Below are 20,751 nucleotides of genomic sequence, written 5' to 3' on the forward strand. Positions count from 1 at the left end.
AAACAGAATATCTCTTTAATCTCTATTGTATATAAAGATAAACTCAAACTAAAATCAATATCTTCTGCGGGCCTAAAACATGGGCCTCATTTAATCTTTAAGGTGAATAGCTTTTTATCTCACGATGACAGTCATAGATATTTTATTTTATTAACCTTTATTTATACAGGTAAAATCTCATTGAGACCCAGGGTCTCATTTACAAGAGAGACCTGAAGTCATTTTTTCAAAAGTGTTCTCTGAACATAGATTAAACCCCCAACAGTTACGTTTATTATACTTAAAAAGGGTTCTACAAATATTCTGATGAAGCCCCTCACCACACACACACACCTCTCTGCAGCTCTATCCATCTAATGTTTGTAGCAAAATGAAAATGCTTATTAATTGTTCTCTCAGGCAGTTAAAAAGAACAAATTCCCAGCAAAAAATAATATTCACACAACCCTGAACAAATTGTTAAAAAAACTTTAGACTTTATATGGATAAAGTAAGCCATCACAATGAAATCAGTAAACTTGAGTTTATTGAAAACATTCGGTCCAGCATTTCTTTATGTTTTGTCAGGTGAATATCCAAATGGATTAAAAGAAAAACAAAAAAAATAAACAAAAAAACAACCACAATGCAATGAGCCGTGACAACAAGAGAAGCAGAAAATCAAATGCTATCAGTAAAAGTGTTATTACATGAATGTTTGTTGATGAGTCAGTCAGTAGACTCTAAGAAGCTTAATGACTCGATTTCATATATTCTGTTATGTAACCTTTTCAAGTCTGCAAGTAAGTTTTCTGATATAAAATCAACCTGATTCTCTACTGTTAAAACATATTGCCAACATTTAAAAAAAAAAAACTTTGTATGGAATGAGTAGCTGAAATACGTAATGTCACGTTTGGATGGTTTTGTGAAAATGATCATTTAAAAACCTGATTTTTTATTTTTTTTTCTCGATGAACATCTTTACATTAAAGGTACTGTATTCTTCAAAAAATCAAACATTCAGTCCTCCGTCTGAAATGATCAAGTGCTCCATGGCAACCACGGCCAGGTGGGGAGCGGGTCACGGTGGGGATGATGCACCTTTATCATCCAAGCAAAGAGGAAAAACTTCAGCACGAAATTTAAAAAAAGAAGAAAGAAATTTCTCATCACAACACTCTACATTGGTAAAGTTACTCAGGGCAACAGTTCACTCAAGATACACATGGGAGAGAGAGACGTTAGCTCCGAATGCAGTCAAACTTGCCAAGATGCAGAGGAATGATGCATCTGTCTGATGTATCTGCAGAGAAATAATAAACAGCGTTACTGTAAGTCTGCTCTGGGTCCTGTACATTTCTCATCTGCTGCCTCAACTGCTCGTGATTGAATTGATTCAGACTTACTTAATTAGTGGCGTTTCTGCCTCCATCTCTGAGCTGGCAGATGAGGTTGTGACTTTGTGTGTGTGTGTGCGTGTGTGTGTTTGAGGTGGAGTAGAGAAGAGAAAGACGGAGAAAAGTGAAGTGAGTATCGGTGCTGGCTGTGCTGAGCAATTTTTACAATTCTGCAAGTGTTAAGTTGTAAAGCAGAGAGAAAAAAAAGAAAACTTGATGTAACGCGTGTACGGATATGAAAAATGTTTCATTCGGCATACGCGGTGACATGTCTATGCGTGACTGTGTGTAAGGAAGAAGAAAAGAGAGGAGAGCATGGAATAAATAATACATACAGCACATCACACTGAAAATGGAAAATTAATGTACACATACTGCAGATGGTAAATGCAAATAAAATTGTCAGAGGAAGAAAATTAAGCATATTCAGACAGTGACACAGTGTAAGAAAACAGACACCCAGGAGTGTGTGAAATGTGTGTGTTGATGTTGCTGTGTTGCTGTAGATTTCAAAGGTAAGCCTTTGAAATCTACGTTTTTAGGTCTCCAGGAGCTTTTCACTAATATTGATCAAATTTGGTCCCATCTTCATTTCAGTCACAATAGTTGAGAAACACAACAGCTACATTTTTGAAAAATCCCGCAAACAGTTGGACTTTTCATGTCTTCAGAAGACACTGAGTGTGTGATGTGTGTGCCCACTTCAGGTTGGAAAAAAAGTAGCTAAACCCCTCTCATAATGACTTCTTCAAAAACAGACGACGAGAAGTGTGGGTTGTGAAGGAATAAAGGCACGGAGGCCATGGTTCCTTCTAAAGTCTGATGTGTTCATCACATTGCTGTTTGGAGGAGGAAAGCACTGCGCATCATAACCTCATTCCAAATGTGAAGCATGGCAGACGAAGCATCATTGTTGGGCTTTGAAAGCCTTGCAATCGTTGAGATAACAATGAATTTTGCACAAAAAAAAAAAAAGTATCTACAACAGAAAAGTCAAAGAAAAAGAAGGAGATTCATGTCTTGAAAAACCCTGAGTCAAAATCCTGAAGTAAAGCCAACTGAGATGCTGTAGGACGATCTCTTTCAAGACATTCCAGACATACAGATGTTGAACAAAGTAGCTGCTGTTGAGTGTAGAAATGGTCCAGAATCATGTTCAAGTCTCATGAGCAGCTACGGGAAACATCTTCTGTTCTACAAGGTGATATTCAAGAGTTCACCCATTTTATTCCGGCCCGCTCAGTGTGTTCAGCAGACGTGTGAAAAGTACAGCTGTTTCACAAGTTATTGCTGTCTTTACAGAATATGTAGTCTATAACTGGGACTCTGATGATGATCAGACCACATCCAAACACAGAGTTTTTCTTTCATCTCCACGACTCATATTTTTCATAATGCAGACGGCTTTTCCAGTTTCTTTTACAAAAGCCGCCTGCTTATCTGGAGTGTTATCAGAGTGCAATGGTGCTTTTCCTCTGCAGTGAGACTTTTGTTGTACCACTGGGACTCACAAATCTGTTCGTCTCCACATCTGACGCAAGTCACACCAAACAAAGACGCATCTAAACATATGCTCGTAAGACATAAATGGCATGTGAGGAACGACTGACCAAAACCCAATAAGTCAAAGAAAAAAGTTGAAGCTTCATTGTTATTTATTTTAAAAAGCATCAGTAAAATCAGCCCTGAAAGATAACTAGAGTGACAGTATAAATGGTGATACTTTTCCTTTTTCCCTAGTAAAAAAGTCTGTTTTAATACAAAGGTATTAAGCTCCTACAGTAAAAGAGAATTAAATATGCTTGTCTAAAAGAAGCAAGTAGTGTTTGTTAAAGTAAAAATGCCTGTCAAAAAAGTTATCCTGACATATTCAAATATTCAAATGATCATGTTGAAAATGTATTTCAGCAATGGCGAGTAATGATTTAGCTGAGCAAACACATGCAATGCAATTAATCCACGTCAAGATACTTCTTAATCCACATTTTTACCCATATGGCTAATGTATTAGTAGAGTTTTTTTTCTTTTCTTTTTTCCCTTTATTAATGTTCGTATGTTTACGCTTTAATGGATGTAGAGGAAGCATGCACAAACCAAACAACTCGGCCTTGATAGTTATCCAAACTAAACCGCTTCTGGTTATATGAATTCAGTCAAATTAAATTCGGTTAGTAATAAGTGTCTACATTTGACGAGGCGTACGCATCTCTAATTTGCTATTAAAAATCATAACATGTAGGCCATCAATTTGAAATATACACGCTTAAAATTAAGTTGAAGATGCTCAATAACGTGTTATCAGCAAGGAATTTATGATAATGACAGATATGTTTCTAGCATCCCAGAATTTAAGTTCAGTGAATGTGTTCTATTTCAAGGTCCATTTCTTTACAGTGAGACAAAACATCTGGGATGACTACACTATGCAGTATAAAGAGCTGACTGATTTTCGAAACCTCTGCTCTTCACAGCGCTGCTGCTGGAGTATATTCTTCTAGCTCTTTGAGTTCATCTTTGCACATGAATACACCTTCAGTATCCATTACATCACAGAGTGTCCTCTCATCATCATCAGCATCATGCTGGCGAAAATCTCCGCTCCGCTTTTTCATAAGTCAGTGATGCCCGTTCGTACTGATCCAGGATAGCACTATTCTCAAGAAGTCTACGTGATGGAGACAATGCAACATAATGTAGAACACAAGCAGACACACATATATCAGGGCAGCATAGTTTTCACACTAAAAGACAAAACAATGGGTAGCACTCGATGTGACTACTCCATCACACGCAGGCATGAAGCTGCAAGCACGACCCATTTAAAGCTCCGCTTTCTATTTCTTTTACTTAGGAAAACTTTCAGTGATCGATCAAAAATCAACTAAATTCATAAGAGTACCAAACACATCTAATTTCTAATGTTATGTTGTGCTTTTTTCAACTTCATGAACGCGCCGTCATGGAGCCGAGGCACATGAAATGTTACACACAGGCAAAAATACTATGCTTGGTTTCAAACATAAAGTCAAACCTAAAACCGACACAAATCATGCAAACCTACAGAGGACTTTTTATCGTAACAGTGTGGTGAGTAGTTTAAGTGATCTCAGTGTGCTTTCTCTGGTGTGTGATAACCCCCCCCCCCCCCCCCCCCCAAAAAAAAAAAAACCTCTTATGTAATTCAATGAAAGTGTCTGCTTTCACTTTTGTGCTTTGTTTGGACTCAGTAAATTTCTTTACAGCATTAGTCCATACCAACTCACACTGACTAACACTCCCAGTTTCTGTCATGGATTTCCTTGTAAAATGCAACTCAAAATACTTTTGATTAAGATTTGGATCCTAAAACAAAATTTCTGAATGTATTCCATCCATCCATCCATCCATCCAATTCTATTTAATTCTTTCCAGGACAATTTGCACTACTCATCCATTAAACTTAGTGGTGAATTTGCAACTTTGCAGCTGTTGGTGACCACGATAATCAAGTTAATGACAAAATAATTTCTACCTAAATGCACAAATATGTATATATTTGCAGTATAAATATCATAGAAGTTGACCATTTCAACATAAACATCAACACATTTCAAACAAAATAAAATGTTAAAGAAGTACAATTCCACTTTCTAATTATCTGCAACGAATGGTAACACTTTCCCACAGGGAACAAAAAGGATAATTCTACTTACGACAGAAGTGTGAAGCATAAATAAAAACAAAATGCAATGATTTGCAAATCTCATAAACTGATATTTTATTCAGAATAGAACATGGAGAACATCAAATGTTGGAAGTGAGATGTTTTACTGTTTCATGTAAAATATTAGCTCATCTTGAATTTGATAGTGTCAAAAACAGTTGGGGCATGGCCGTGTTTACCTCTGTGTAGCGGCCCTTTTTCTTTCAATAACATTCTGTACACATCTGGGAACTGAGGAGGCCAGTTGCTGGACCTTTGGGAGGGGGAATATCTATGTCTAGCTGCTCAGCAGTCCTGGGTCTTCTTTGTCATATTCACGATGCGCCAAATGTTTTCAGTTGGTGAAAAGTTTGCACGCAGGCCAGTGCAGCACCCTGACTCTTTCACTACAAAACCATACTGTTGAAATGAATAGAATATATATATGGTTTAGCATTGACTTAATAAAATAGGAAAGCTCCTCCTTGAAAAAGATATTATCTGTATGGGAGCATATATATATATATCTATATATATATAGATATATATATATATCTATATATATATACCCCTCAATATCGATAGAACCTTTCCAGATGTGCATGTTGCAAGTTCCATAGGCACTAATGGACCATCATACCATCAGAGATGCAGGCTTTTGAACTAAGTGCTGACAACAAGCTGGATGGTCCGTCTCTTCTTTATTCTGGAGGACAAGGTGTCCGCGATTTCTAAAAAGGAATTTAAAATTTGGATTCGTCTGACCACAGAACAATTTTCCAATTTGCCTTATTCCATTCCAAATGGACTTCGGACCAGAGAAGAAGGTAGTGTTTCCGGATCATGACTTCTTTGCACGATAGAGCTTTAACCTGCATTTGTGGATGGCACGATGAGCTGTGTACATAGACAGGGATTTCTGGCAGTGTCCCTGAGCCCATGCAGTGATTTGCATGACAGAATCACGTCCGCATTCAATGGAGTGCTACCTGAGAGTCGAAAGTTCCCAGGCATCTAATATTGATTTTTGGACGCGTCCCCTGTACACAGACACGTTTCCAGATTATCTGAACCTTTTGATGATGTTACGTACTGTAGGTGATGAAATATTCTAAGTCTCCACAATTTTGCATCAAGGAGCATTTTTCTGAAATTGCTCAGACAGTTTTTTTTTTTTTTTGCAAATTGCTGCACCTCCTGTCCATCTTTATTTCTGAAAAATGTTACTGACCAGTTGACAATTAACTTAACTTGCAATATGTTCCTCGAGCTGTTCCTTTTTGTACCACTTACTCTTCCAACCTTTTGCTGCCCATGTTGTGTTTTGAGATGTGACGTTTATCATCACATTCAAGAGGAGCTAGTATTTGCCATGAAATAGTACAATGTCTCACTTTCAACATTTGATGTTTTTTATGTTCCTCTGTGATTAAAACGTTGGTTTACGAGATTAGAAAAATCATTGTATTTTCCTTCAACTGGAAAATAATGTCCTGCTTTTAATGCAATGGCTGCAAGATATCTGGAAATAACAGGTTAGCTATAAAGTTCCTAAAAAAGTCCTGGATATATCTACTGCAAATGTCAACCCAATACCCTGAAACAATAATATTGGCACAATAAATATAAACAGAATCAAATTAAAACTGAATAATAATCATAACAATAATGATTAAATCTGTTATAGAATTTTTATAGAATCTCATAAGCAAGGAAATCCATGACATGACACAGGAGGATTTTAGGTGAGTTGGCATGAAATGACCTGTGGCTCTACAAGGAGAAACATGAAAAGGTTAAACACTTTTAACTGATAACAGCCTCAACTAAAAGATGGTTGAAAGAGGTCCATGCAAATGAATATTCACAGAGTGATATAATGTATGCCTTCAAGGAACGAGGACATACAGTAAACTTGAGCATCACAGAGACTTCAAACAAACTCACTGACACGGCAAGATGGCTGCAAGCAAGAGGACCATCTTGGTGAAAATGAACAATCAAACAACAGAAACAAAAATTAAATACAAAAATAAATCAGTGAAGCAAATAATCAGCCTGCGCAAAAGTCACAGAAAAGGAAAAAAAACTTACATAAAAGAATATACTGACTGGGCAAATGATGACTACACAACAACATATAAAGATGTTGATCGTTAGATAAGGGTGCTTACCTTGAGATTGTCTCTTAGACCCTAGTTGTGTTGTACTCTGATTCATGTTTGCTCAAAGAGCCAATGAGGCAGAACCTGAAATGTCATGGCTCTTTCATTTAATATCAAACTCTTTTGCATAAAGAGGTCAGAATGTATAATGTGCTACATAAAAGCAGTACGCTTCAGTAGTGCTTTGATAGCCTTTAAAAGCCTTGCATGCATACTTGTAGAATTTAGATACAATCAGCACATAGAAAGTGCATGCAGGGAAAGATTGCATTTTAACTATTTTCTCAAAAAAATGTACTCTGATATCTTCTCATGGCGTTTTTGTAAACATGTACAGTTTTTTTTTTTCTTGCAGTCAAGGTGCAAGTACACAGTAAAATACTTCTTTGTTATGAAAAAAATCTTCATGCCAAAATATTGATCTACTTTACGAACAGTATAATTTCAGTATCACAGTTAGGAATACAAATGCATATTTGATCATTTTCATTCATGTAAATGAAATCAGTTACCTTTACGAGGCACTGATTCAAGCCCTTGTGTGAACAGTCAAAACTGGACTATCACAGAATTAACATTTGTTTGAATGAGGTCTGCATTCATTTAAAGATCTCTGACAAACCTCAAACCATGAAGGAGTTTGAATAGAGTCCATAAAACTATAAATTAACACCTAGGTAGGGTAGTTCGACATGTGCAAGAATGAGCATGCAAGAACGGACAAATTTATTTATCATCTGTATTAATTTTGCCCTTTGTGAAAATTTGTAATGGTAGAAAAGGGGGAACAACAAAGGCCAATGCAGAAATTAGGGTCATAATCATGACAAAAATGAGAGGAAGTGCAAGAACAAAGCTAAAATAAGAACACAAAAATAAATGTAAATATCTCTTCTACATTTCAAACATCTCTGTTGTAAACTCTAGGGTTGCTGTTCTTCCCTCATCAGAAATCTAAGGATACTGACCGCTGTACTGCCTTTTCATGGCGGGAAAGTCGGTGGCTGGTGGTGGGAACTTCTTCCAGGTCGTCGTCCAGGTCACATCCATTGTCCGCTGCCTCTTGCGAGTAGCTGTGCTTCATGACCAAGATGCTTCTGCGGTTTCCTGTGGTCGGCAGCAGGGGCCGCACTGCCATGGGTGGCTGCGGAAGGTCTGTGAGCAAAGAGTTGGCTGCCGTGTCACGGGCGCTCAAGTTGCAACGACTTCCACGTCCACTGAGTGACAACTGGGACACGTGTGCAGAGCCGGGATTGGAGGAAGAGCCACAGTGGTGATCGTGGACACAGCGCGAGGTAGCACTGCGAAGGGCGTGGTAGTTCTCAAAGTCTTCTGCCAGGTCGACCAAATCAGCCGAGGCTGCTGTAGGTGTGGTGGCACTCCGCAAAGTACACAGCTCATAGTGAGGGGGCTCAAAGACCTCCTGGAACATGGTGGGGTCAAAGTCCTCACGCCGCAAGATGTACTTCTTACGAGGCTGCTTGATCTGGACAATCACAGAGACGATCAGGAGGATGAAGACGATGCAACAGGTTACACCAATTACGGCCCCATTAATGGTGTTCAGGTTGTCCAGGAATTTGGTATTAGTTTTCTCTGTGCAGTGGTAGAGAGACACAAGAGAAAAAGCAAACGGTTAATGAAATGTCTTGGAAGACTTAGAAGGTTCTTTCATGGTAAGAAAGAACTGGGATTAACAACTGTTCATAGTTAATTGACTATCATTTGAAAATCTTGATTTTTCAGTGGTAGCACAGTAACACTCACTTCAGGAAGGGGAGGCTTGTAAAAACCCCTGATTTCTTTACTCTAAGAGAACATTTTGAGTGATGCTTTAAAAACCTTACATAAGTAAAGGCTAATGGAATTAGCAAATCCTGCTAACTAACTAACTATTTAAAATATAATTTGCTGGTTGATTTATTTTCCAACTGAATGCATTATTATTTTGATGATAATTTGAAAAGGTAGAATTATGAGTCATAAATGCTGACATTCAGCAGAAAAAAGTAGGCATTCTGATCAATGCTCCTAAACGCTTTGTTTCCACAACATTCCGTATTCTGGAAAATGGGAAAGTTGCAATATAGGTGGTAGTTAGTCTTTGCAGTTTTGATTAACTTAGCTGATCTGTTTGGCAGTTTCCATCACTGTGGACTGTCATGTTTGTGCAAATTCCACAAATTTCAGCATTTCAGAGCACATAGCCCCAATTTTTACTGACCGAAGGAAGCTAGCTTTCCTACATGGTTGCATTTTGTGCAAATGAAGAGACAGGACTTCATGACAGTATCTATTATGAAAAATACAGGAACAGAATAAGCCAGAATTGATAGCCTCATGTTCCCAGGGTACTATGTAGTTTGGGTCCTGTGTTGTCAGGGTTCCAAGTTCCCATGGCTTGATGTTTTCTGGATCCCATATTTCCAAGACTGTATGTTGCTTGGATTGAATGTTTACATGATCTTACCTGAACACACATTGCATTAAGTCTATATAGAGCTAGCTAAATGTGTCACATGGACCTGAGAAAACTTGGAAGGAACCTTGGGAACACTGTATGAACACAGATTAAACAATCAGTCATGGTGGCCATGTCAGCTGGCAAAATCAACTGCTAATGCCTGGTTGTGAGAAGCCCTTTCTTGTGAATCTCTTTCTATGAAAATAGTTTCTGCAAAAAATTGTCTCCTTCTATGTTATGCCACAGAAGAAAGCCCTGCTTAGTAAATGTCCATAGATCTCTGTTGCATCCAGAAAGAATAAGAAACTATTGCTCGAGTGACAATAATTTCCAAAAAGGGACCTTATCATGTAGAAGATGAAGACATGACTTCTATGTGCTGTCAAATGGTTTGAAAAAAAGGTCGGGTTGGGTCACATTTTTAGTCTATTTATCACATAACAATCTACAAAGGGCAGCACAGACAAACAGTGAGTAGAGAGCAAATCTGTGGGCGGATCTGTGACATTTAAATGCTGGATGAACTCGTAGCACAGTGCACTGAGCTTCAGTGACAGTAAACGGTTACACTCAGTCGTGTAAAGGAGAAGGGAATAAAACTTGACATTTTACAACTAATGAGGACACATGTGGGACTTATGTATTAGTAGAACGGTGAAAAGGAGAAAGACAGAATAACAGACAGGAAAACATGGCCTCTTCTTGCTGAGTTCTACACATTTTCACGTTGAAATTGTAGGATGGAATAGTATATTAGTCCGAGTGAGGAACAGGTCATGCAGGATTTATCAGGGTTATCAGTGGGTTTACTTAAATCCTCAGAGTTACGTCTACATACAAAAGCAAAACCATTTTTTTCTGCACATCTATTTTTATCTGAGAGGAAAAAATATCAATATGAAAATAATATAACAAGAACACTGCTGAAATACTGTTTTGGCACATTGACATGGGTAAGGGGACACAAGAGAGCTGTGGTATAGATTTCATCTTATGAATGTGGAATGCACTACGAGATCATGAATCAAGAGAGTTTTCATTCTTTATGGCTAATTAATTGAGCAATATCCGACAATGCAATGAGGAAGTCTGAATTCAAAGGTGTAAATTATTGAGCTCTCAGTGGCAGGACACATTCTGAAGAAAGTCAGTATATGGATCCAATAGCCTTACAACTTGGAATGGAGTGTCAGAGAATACGAATAACCTTATATGATGTAAAAATTAGGAAATACAAACCACCTTCTTTGCTCTTTGTTTAGTAATATAAGAATATCAAAACACATTGAATAAAGAGCAAAAAAAAAAAAGAAGAGACACTGGAGGAATTCATATCCACAAGATCAAAAGCTGGATCGTTTGAAGGAAAATGAAAATTTATGGTAATCAAAATCTTATTGTCAGAGTCTTACATCCAAATGATTTGATTAATGTAGTCAGTGGGATTATACTGAACATGATTGAGATGTCAGGCACAGTTTGCCTCACATTTTAGAATGGCACAACTGACAGATTTAAGTCCGTTTATCTTAATTACGACCAACAGAATCTACCAAGAGCAAATAAGAGTTCAGTGTCAAACAGGATGTGGGAAGCCCGCCTACCAAAAAACACAGATGTAGCATATTACTTGTAAAATGACAAACAAAATGCTCCTCATCTTCGATTCCGGTATGTTGTTTTGCTTAATAAGGGTTAATGCAGGTGCAGGTAGCCTGTCCACTTCGGTAAAAATATTTGGGCTACCTGAGGTCGACTATGGGGTGACCTGGTGAACCCTTGCAGACTTGTTTGAAAGTCAAAATTAATGTCACATTGGCCGAATAGATGTGCAAATCATGATTAGATGTTTACATAAAAAGAATGAGGAAAACATCTCAAATTGTCAAATTGTAGCCTGCAAACCTCAGAACCCCCATTTAAATAGTTTGACAGCATCTTGATCATTTGGGAATCATATATACTTTTGCTTTCATCCTGTCGCTGACATCAGGAACTACGACAGGAAAAGTAAAAATCTTGGCGAAAAGAACTGCAGACCAAAGAACGAAAGGATGCAAGAAGTTTTAGTACAGCAGATGTAGGAATATCACCTCTCTTTGCTTTAAGTGTCTCCATAATAAATTATTATTTTTCTTTTTCTTTTTAATATTATTACAGTGCAACAGTGGTATTCTATAATGGCAATGCTTTGTTTTTTTATTTTATGTCACCACTCCAGATGAATGGTTACTAACTAAACAAACTGAGGAAGAAATGGTAACTAGACTGTACTTATATAGCACTTTTCTAGTCTAATTGACCACTCAAAGTTCTTTTACACTACAAGCCACACTCACCCATTCACACACACAGTCAGACAGCATGTCTTAATCTATACAATTTTACAGGCTACACAGATCAGAGTGGAGGCAATATCAGCATAAAGCTGGACACAGGTTGTAAGAAGTTGATCGTTTTGTTTGATATTAGACAGAAAAAGGAATCTCCTCCACAGGCATATGCAACAAGCCACCAAATATCCCCGTGTTCACACATTTCAATTGCTAACTCCTAGTAAAGTAGTGCATTAATTCATGTAATGCCCAAACATGTTACAGCTTACATCTATTTTCCAGTCTAATGCGTGACAACTTTTCTCTGTGTTACTGTCCATGGTGCTGAAACATTCAACACATTCTCTCTGATTGTGGTGCTGTGGCTAGTTTTCCAAATCATGTAAATACTAAGCCAAGAGGGCCTAAGGATTCAAATTAGTGGGCTTGAATGTGGCATCTTACCTTTACATTGGTTCTCATCCCAGGGGTAGACACAGTTCTGAATGCCATTACACACCAGTGTGTAGTTTATGCACATGTTACTGTGACAAAAGAAGGCATCGGCATCACATGGAGCTGAAAGAAAAAGAGAGAAGAATTACGACACTAAGAGTTTATCATTATAAAATTGAAAAAAACAGAAATATACTGTGGTACCACTTTCTTATAACTAAAAAATACCAGTATTTCTACATACAGAAAGAGTTGAGTGATAGGTAGAAATGATTCTATTCAAAGAATTCCCATGTTCCCAACAACTTAAAGTCCAAGGGATATTCATATATGCTGCTGTGCAAGGTAGTATTTGAAGTCCAAATAAAGAGAAGCCCCAGTGTTCCAGGTTTAAATGAAGTAAATTTCAACTGGCATTACTCAAATCCGAGCAGTCTCCCCTGAATCTGTTCGTCACGAATTTCCATCTTCACCCTCTGACTCATACATTTACTGAGACAACTTGAGGGTATGAATGGATTTCTTCTAATATGCCCGTATTCTATATGTGCATGTGTGTGTCTGGAGAAACAGGCATGGCGTTTTGCAATCATCTGCATGATAATCCAAAACAAAGCGTTTCTTTAATACCAGATGTTGTTTATTTGTCCGCAGATGGTAACTCTTTGGAATGGGCCACAAACATCGTCCCTCCTTGATTGCATCTCCATTTTCCTATTTGCAGCAGAGCAATCTGTCAGCAGAATGTGACTTCATTGTCATAAGTATGCATAAGATAAGCTACAGAATTGAAAGCTAAGGTGCCCTTGCTCTCAGCAACCAATCTTACTAATGTATAATACATCTAAATAGTTGATTGATTATTTTTACTTGTCAGTCCCAGTAAACAGTGGCACATCAAGCCTAATTGGGTTTAATAAGAAAATCATCATTTATCATGTGCACTTTTTAGTTTTAGGGCTGTTAATTTTATTCTCTATGTATAATTATCTCCATAAAATAACAGAAAAAAGTGGATGCAGTAAAGACAGTATCCTGGAAACCAAAGGTGGCAAATAACCAAGTCTTGTTTTAGTTGACTGAAAGACTAAAATGACTCATAAAAAGCAGAAGCATCATTGTCTATGGCAATATTAGAGTGACTTGAATTAGTCATAATATTATGGTATTCCTTCATTTAAAAGGTTTATATTTACAGACTAAGCTAAAACTATTCTCATTTACTCATTTTTAATTGTTTACTATCACAATTTATTGTCAGTAATGGCATATGTAGCTACATATAAAGAATCTAATGAGTCAAAATCAATCCACACAGAATAACTACGAAGTAAAGCGGCACAGGTTATCATAACTAATATACTACTTACATTCCACCACAGCTTTAGATTGCACTGTATACATGTGTACTCTCCCCTATGCATATGGTCCCATGGACAAATATTGGCAGGCTGTAAGTATTTTGAGATCATTTTAGATATTTGAATACTCAAAAAGTTACTCCTGACATGTGACCACAATGGATGGCTCTGTTTAGTTGCTGGCTGGCAAGATCTCCTTCCCCACCTTTGTTCTTGCACGTCTCACATTGTCTCTCTTTTATCTTTCACTTTCTCCCCACTCCCACACAACACTGCCACTGGTACTGAAGGAGCTTGGCAGTCGAATGGCAGAGCTAGGGACTCTTTGACAGTATTACCGCTGTGACGTATGGCTGTTTTTATTCCAGCTTCATCCCAAGTGAACAATATCACACAGAATTAGAGTGACATATCTATCTCTCTATGTTACCCTTCCTTCCTGGGCATTTGCCAGCATTTCCTGAGTGCAACTGGCTCTCTGTGTATGCTCTAATATTCCTCCTCTCCTTTTCTTTTCCACTCGCTGTTTCTCGTTCTCATTCCTTTAAGGACACAGCACAGCATTCTGTTGGCCAAAGCTGTGGCAGCTTGTTTTTTGTAAACAGCCACCAGAGGGAGCCCACGGCCTCTCATCTTGCCACTGAAACCGTTCGCTTCAACACTCCAAAGAGCGAGACCAGATGTTATAAAGAGCGTAATCCACTCTAATCTCCTGAAAATTAATTTCAAGACATTCTGTTATAAAATGCCCTCTGCCCACACATAAATGTTCACAGTCACTACTTGAAGCATAAATTACCTCCTAAATGAGTGGTTGATGAAACTATAGTCGTAGTTTCTCTGCAGAATTGGGCTTTGAACATAAAGAGGCTTCTGCTGCAGTGAAGTGTTGCAGCTGGTTATTGGGAGTTTATTTAGTCAAAAATGACGTGCATCAATTTTATTAAACATAAACGTCTTCTCTCACTGTACAGACTCTTAAATGCTATATTTTCTCTGCCATCATGGCCTGAATTTTTAAAATAACATTTTGGTAATAACTATGGTAAATCTGTCCAGGACATTGCTATTCCTAGATGACTGAACAGTTGATCCCTTGCTTTGTGTTTGCTTTTCAGCAAGAAAAAAAGAAAACTACAAAAGCCAAAAATCATAAAACAAGCAGTAGAGCGGTGTAGTCTGGGAAAAGGGATGACCCATTCAATTTTTTGGGGCTTTGGATCAAAGTCAAATATATTATATAGTTATACTCCATCGGTCATTTGTTCAAGATGACAATAAAAACCTATGATAATGCTAAAATAATTAATAACCTCTAGTGGTCATGCGTGCACTATCATGTGAAACGTCAGATTGACAGTGATGATGCCAAAATGATGACGGTAATATGGGACATGGAATTTGATTTATTTAGAACCATGATGTCTTGAGCCAAGTAATTTTGATTTCTACACCTTAAAGTGATGTTTATGTCTAAACCCAATCAGGAAGTGAGAAAATGTTGAAAAGTATTGTGTTGATGTGTCACCAAGGCAACCAGCAAAATGGTTACCATTTAGAAGACAGCTGCTTTGTAAAAAGAATGTATTTTATCCCCAACCATGGTGGCTTTCTAACCCGTCCGGGTGATGTTGTTGCCTAAACCCAACCAATGACAAAACTGTTGTTGGAAAGTGTTGTCGTGTTACTGACTAAATATAACTCAGAAGCACACACAACAGCTATATTTTCTCCCATGAGTCATATTTCCCTCCTGTCCCATCTAGGGAGGACATCCATCTGGGTTGTTTAGGTGGTATGTTATGGTAATGGTATGAAAAAATCATTTAGTTGGTCATTTTCGATGGCGGAGTTGTTGAATTAAACATCCTGTTGACTATCAAGCAGGTTGATGTAGCGGTTGGCACTTATTTCACAACAAGAAGAACTCCATATTGACTGTGCATGTCAGCATGTGCTATTACGGTGATAGACAGGCAAAAAAAAACTTTTTCATATTTACTTTCAACTAATCACTAATTAGTTGTCGATTGCACACATCATTCATTCATCCGTTGGTGATTTCGTACTTATTTGAGTTGCTGTAAAATACCAGAGTCTCACCACAGTATCTTCTTGATCAAAAAGCTACCATGATAAGAAGAATGAATCCCTTTGTGAAAAGACATGAGTGTCTCTAATGCTTCTGTGAACACAGTGAAGAAGCTTCCTGAGAAACAAAGTGATGTGTGTAGTGAAGCCAGAGAAAAAAAACCCAGAGACGGGTTGCAGATGAGATGTAACAATGCTGACAGCTGAGATGTTCCACAGACACATTTATCACAAAAGACATAATTGCTTCTTGGGCAAAGCTTGGTTTCATTTTCCTATATGTCACATTTGTAATTGTAGACTATAGTTCTGCATTGTAGCGCTGTATGCGAGTGTGTGCAAGGCTGGAAACAGAGCAAGATCAGTTGTATCAGCAGGTGTGAACGCTGCACAGATGATGAAGTTGGATGTTTGTGTTTGGGAACATTGCTCTCAACACAGGAGCAGCTCGCTGGGTGTCAGCAGCTGTGAATGATTCTCCAAGAGCTGCTGGTTCCACTGGGAGCAAACATGAAAAAGGCTAAGGATCCATGGTGGCTGGGGAATGCTTATCATAAAAAACTGTCTCGTTAGCTGCAAATCCAGCCGCGTGCACCTGTAACAGAGTCAGACATGCTCACTTGTGGTGGTCACGCAGTGCATATAGATGAGGTTTTAGATCTCACAAAATGACTGGCTGCCACTGATTACTTTTTGCTTTGATTTTGATTTCGCCTTTGGATTATAAACATTACTTATATAAGTATGAGAAAATTGTAAGGCTTCATAAAAGTACCAATGAAGCACGCGTTAAGAAAAGTTGATCTCTAAGGGAAGAAAGTAAAGACCTCATGCTGGACTGAATTACTTGCTCTGCTACTTTTTCTTTCCAGAGCTCTGGCACATCTGTGCATCCACAGTTGACAGGGTTGGTGCAGTGCTGCTGAGCTGTGGTGGATGCTGCTCCAAAGGCTGAGGTCTGGCTGGGGATCACTTGAGTGACTTAGGCAGAAGCGTTGCCCCAGCAACAGCACATCCTCGCTCTACTTGGTGAAAAGGCCTTACAAAGGAGACACTGACTTCACAGTATAAACACCTTTGCTGCTGCTGTCTACACTGATTAAGGCACAAGTCTAATTGCAGCAATAAACAAATAGAGCTAGCATAAGCAGGTTGTAGGCATCTAGAGTTCATGGTTCAGTTTATATGCAAAACGTGTTATTTCTTCCTGTTAATAACCAGAATCTCCAGTCACACTAGAAATATGACTGAATATATTGAACTTAATAAAAAATTTTTGGGCGGACTTTATTGTTTTAGTCTGTGTCTCATTCTCTTGGGATACAAAAGATAAACTTTGACTCCCAAAAATGAAGATGCTCATGGTGTACAAAGGCTGTGAGACTGTGTGCACCTATTTGCTTCACTGTGTGCCATCTAAAGAGCACTCGATGACGCTGATATGCTCTGAACTCACAAGCCTCCTACCCTTTTCACCTCGTCACTGGTACAAAGTCCAGCCTGAAGCTCCATCAGTGAATGAGAACGTGGAAGACAGCATGTGTACTTTCAGGTGTTTTGTTCAAGGAGATACAAACAAGCTGCAGCTCATCCTGGAATCTTTTTTTTTTTTACTCTGGTTCTGCTTCATTCTTTTTCTCTCTGTCTCAAGAAGGAGTTAGTTACAATGCCTTTTCCCCAGCTGTGCTAGTGTGGAAGAGCTAAGCTGCAATTTACCCCATCTGTCATATTCACAATCACCCACAGGCAACATTCCTTTTGCTGGAATTTGTGGTCCCTGGTTTCCCGTTTGCTGCTGTTTAAACTGTGATACCTCTAAAAGTAAACCTCTGATACAACTGATATAACTTGCCGTAAATTTGGTCACTGTGCCTCCATCTTTTCATAGCTTCCCCAAAATACCACCCTCTGTTTTACTTCACTTTACTTTGTTATTGTACTACAGCACATAAGCATTGATATACTGTATGTATCTTTCTTTCTGAGCCCTATCTTACGTTCGTGAAAGGTTGTGAAAAGGATGCGGAAGCGGCTTTTGCGGCTGTGCTCGTCTGCCCACATGCGCACGACTCCCAGCGTAGATACCAGCATGATGTCGTTGGCCACCGTGGAACAGAACTTGCTCTTCAGGTCTTCCACCGAACTGAAACGAGACAGAAAGAGATAAGAATGCATATTTTATTGCAAAGTAGCATGGACATTCACCGTCCATCTCAGAGTCTCAGAGCAGCCATGGCTCCTGTTTCTGTTCGGTCCTGTGTTTTACTCATATCCACTTTGATGGTTATTATAGATAAGACTTCAATTATAACCTTATCTTATCATATCAACGTGTTATATTAAATCAGGAATTTAATATTTCATCGCAAGATGAAGAATAAGTTATTTATCGAAGCAGACATCTTTGTAAAAAATGTGTGGGAAGCATGCTAAAACCTCTATGTTAAACTTGAGATAAGAACACCAAAAACCCTCTCATATAAAGTGAAGCTTAAGTCAGTAGCTGTAGCTTATTATATAGGAAGATTAAGCCTGCTGACTCAATTTGCAGGTAACCAGATCCTCCAGCGTATTATAATGGACCTTCACATTTTGTAAACGTGTTGAGAATTTTATTAACTTCTGCACATAAATGACCAAAAACATAATCAGATTTGCACACAATACCTAAAGCAAGATAAAGCAAGAAGACAATTAAACTAATTCAACAAAAATATTACACTTTGTCATCTATTTTAGTGAGGGCAATATTACATATCTGTAAAATCTGCATATCAGTTGTACTCACTGACTAGGAGTTATTTTAACCAATTCCTCTGTTCAGGTCTGGCTTTGCTGTGTTGGAGGGTTTCCTCAAATGAAAATATGCCTATTTTTTACTCACTATTAGATTAAGGTCTGATATTTGACTTTCAAGACATTCTTTAATGGAAAGGCTCCATCTTACTGACAGGCATTCTGACACTTTCCTTTAGAACTTGCTTGTGTTATGCTTAAAGGCAGTGTTTAAGCATAACACAGAAAAAAACCCAACCTTTATTAATCTTTCCACAAAACATTTTTTATTGTGGCTTGTCTACATGATCTTTATCCAACTGCTGATGTGCAAGATTGTGCTATCTGAGGAGGAGTATCTTTCCCCTTGCAGCCATGTCATATGTTCCTCCAGTGATGGTTACATTGACATTAGTCAATATGAGGGAGGCCTTCAGATGCTGAGAAGTTATCATGGTTTCCTTTTTGACCTCAGTTCAGTTATGCAAAATTTAATTAATCTAAAATTAATTTTGTATCTATAGCATCAATGTATATAAACTCATCTCGGGGCACTTTACAGATAATTTAAGTTGAAGTGAAGTCCAGTTGAATGCTGGAATGCAACCAGATAAAATCAAATTCATTCCAGTTCAATCTATATCAGTTCAATAAAGTTATCTTTAGTATGACAGCATGTACATAATGCCAATTTGTACAAAGTTGACTTGCTAAAGAAACCAATAGACCACATTTATTACCTGCACAAATTGCTCTTCGAGAGATCTTTGTGGGTCAACCACTCCTGGAAAGGGGAACAGTGGTCCAGAATTTCCTCCATGTGTACACAATCTGTCTGACTGTAGGTTAGTGGAGATCTCTAGTTTCACGAATGTGTGCGAACATCAGACATAGATCACTGTTCTGCACTGTACTGACTGCTACCGTAAACCTAGAAGTTCATAAACTATTGCCTTGCAACGGCAGAGCTCAAATGGTCAATTTAAAGATATCAAAAAGTCCCACCTGCCACCATCATACACTGCTACGAAGTTGCGCTTGCATTCGTTGGAATTTGCCATCTCATATTCCAGAAAACGAAGATAGATCTGTCCAATGCCAGGAGTTGGCGAGCAAGACAAAAACAGGGACAAAAAGAGATCAAGTGAGGAAAATTAAAAGGACACAGTAACATTTGGATATGACAGAGGAAAGAAGTGACCAAATCAGACAAAAAAAGAGGGAGAGAAGTTCAGATCATTACTATTACTGCCAGTGCATCTTAGTCATTATCCTAGTGTCTGATATAGCAGTCCTTTAATGAAATAAGACTGACAGACTGCAGATAGTGCAAAGTCATTACATATGCATTTCAAATGAGGACTCAAAGACAGACAAAGTCGATCAGCTTTATACTTATTTTCCATATCTGTTGAACTAAATTGCATTTCACAAAACCTATAACCTTATTTCACTTTAAGGAGACTTTGGGCATTACGCCACAATCTTTGCATTTCAAGAGGGAAAAGTCACCAACTTTCTTTTGAATTTACAGTACTTTTGGGGCAGTGAACCTCAAATGAATATGGGTCCATATGAATAGACCTTATTTCTTAATCTAATCGAATCATCAAGCAAGTTGTGATAGATACAGTAGAAGCTCTGTTACATTTCCCTAATAGTCCTTTGTTCAGTGAAATATCCACCTTGATCCTACCTTGACTCTTCACAGTAGCTATTCAATGCTTCCTGATTGCCTTTGCATTATTGTCTGTCACATATTCATCCGGCTGAGATTGGCCAATCACAGCTATGGTTTTGCTCTGCTGCGCACAGCACTCGCCATCATTACGGTTAATGAGTGGTTCGCTCCCTAACTGTGACAGGGAAACGTGACGCTTTAAATGTCCAAAGACGAAAGCTGCAGATGGAGCACGATAATGAACCTTGCAATGTCAACCCTGCTTTGACAACATGACAAGTGAAATGGATCAGAGTATGAAAACAAGATAACCACTTCCCCCGAGGTCTGATAGTGGTGTCAACAATTTTTAATCTCATAAAAAAAAAGGGTCGGTTTTAG

The 20,751-nt window shown here is 38.2% G+C and overlaps 1 protein-coding gene across 7 annotated transcripts in view; it reads right to left on the reverse strand.

Moving 5' to 3' along the window:
- Positions 1-476: 476 nt before the first annotated feature.
- Positions 477-20,751, reverse strand: part of neto1l (neuropilin (NRP) and tolloid (TLL)-like 1, like) — a 91,455-nt gene continuing 71,180 nt past the window's right edge. Inside the window, exons 7-13 of one of the 7 annotated variants that reach the window (XR_012767700.1) lie at positions 19,695-19,777; positions 17,912-18,057; positions 12,472-12,585; positions 8,196-8,823; positions 7,237-7,311; positions 1,389-4,045; positions 477-1,285 (exon numbers count right to left, since the gene is read on the reverse strand). Coding sequence is in view for 5 of the 7 variants with exons in the window: in XM_075452140.1 (XP_075308255.1) it covers positions 7,251-7,311; positions 8,196-8,823; positions 12,472-12,585; positions 17,912-18,057; positions 19,695-19,777 (1,032 nt within the window). In the remaining 2 variants the exon portion in view is untranslated. The other 6 variants (XR_012767701.1, XM_075452140.1, XM_075452143.1 and 3 more) reach the window with 6 other exon arrangements.

This window comes from Odontesthes bonariensis, chromosome 20 (genome assembly GCF_027942865.1).
Source record: "Odontesthes bonariensis isolate fOdoBon6 chromosome 20, fOdoBon6.hap1, whole genome shotgun sequence".
Taxonomy (NCBI): Eukaryota; Metazoa; Chordata; class Actinopteri; order Atheriniformes; family Atherinopsidae; genus Odontesthes; species Odontesthes bonariensis.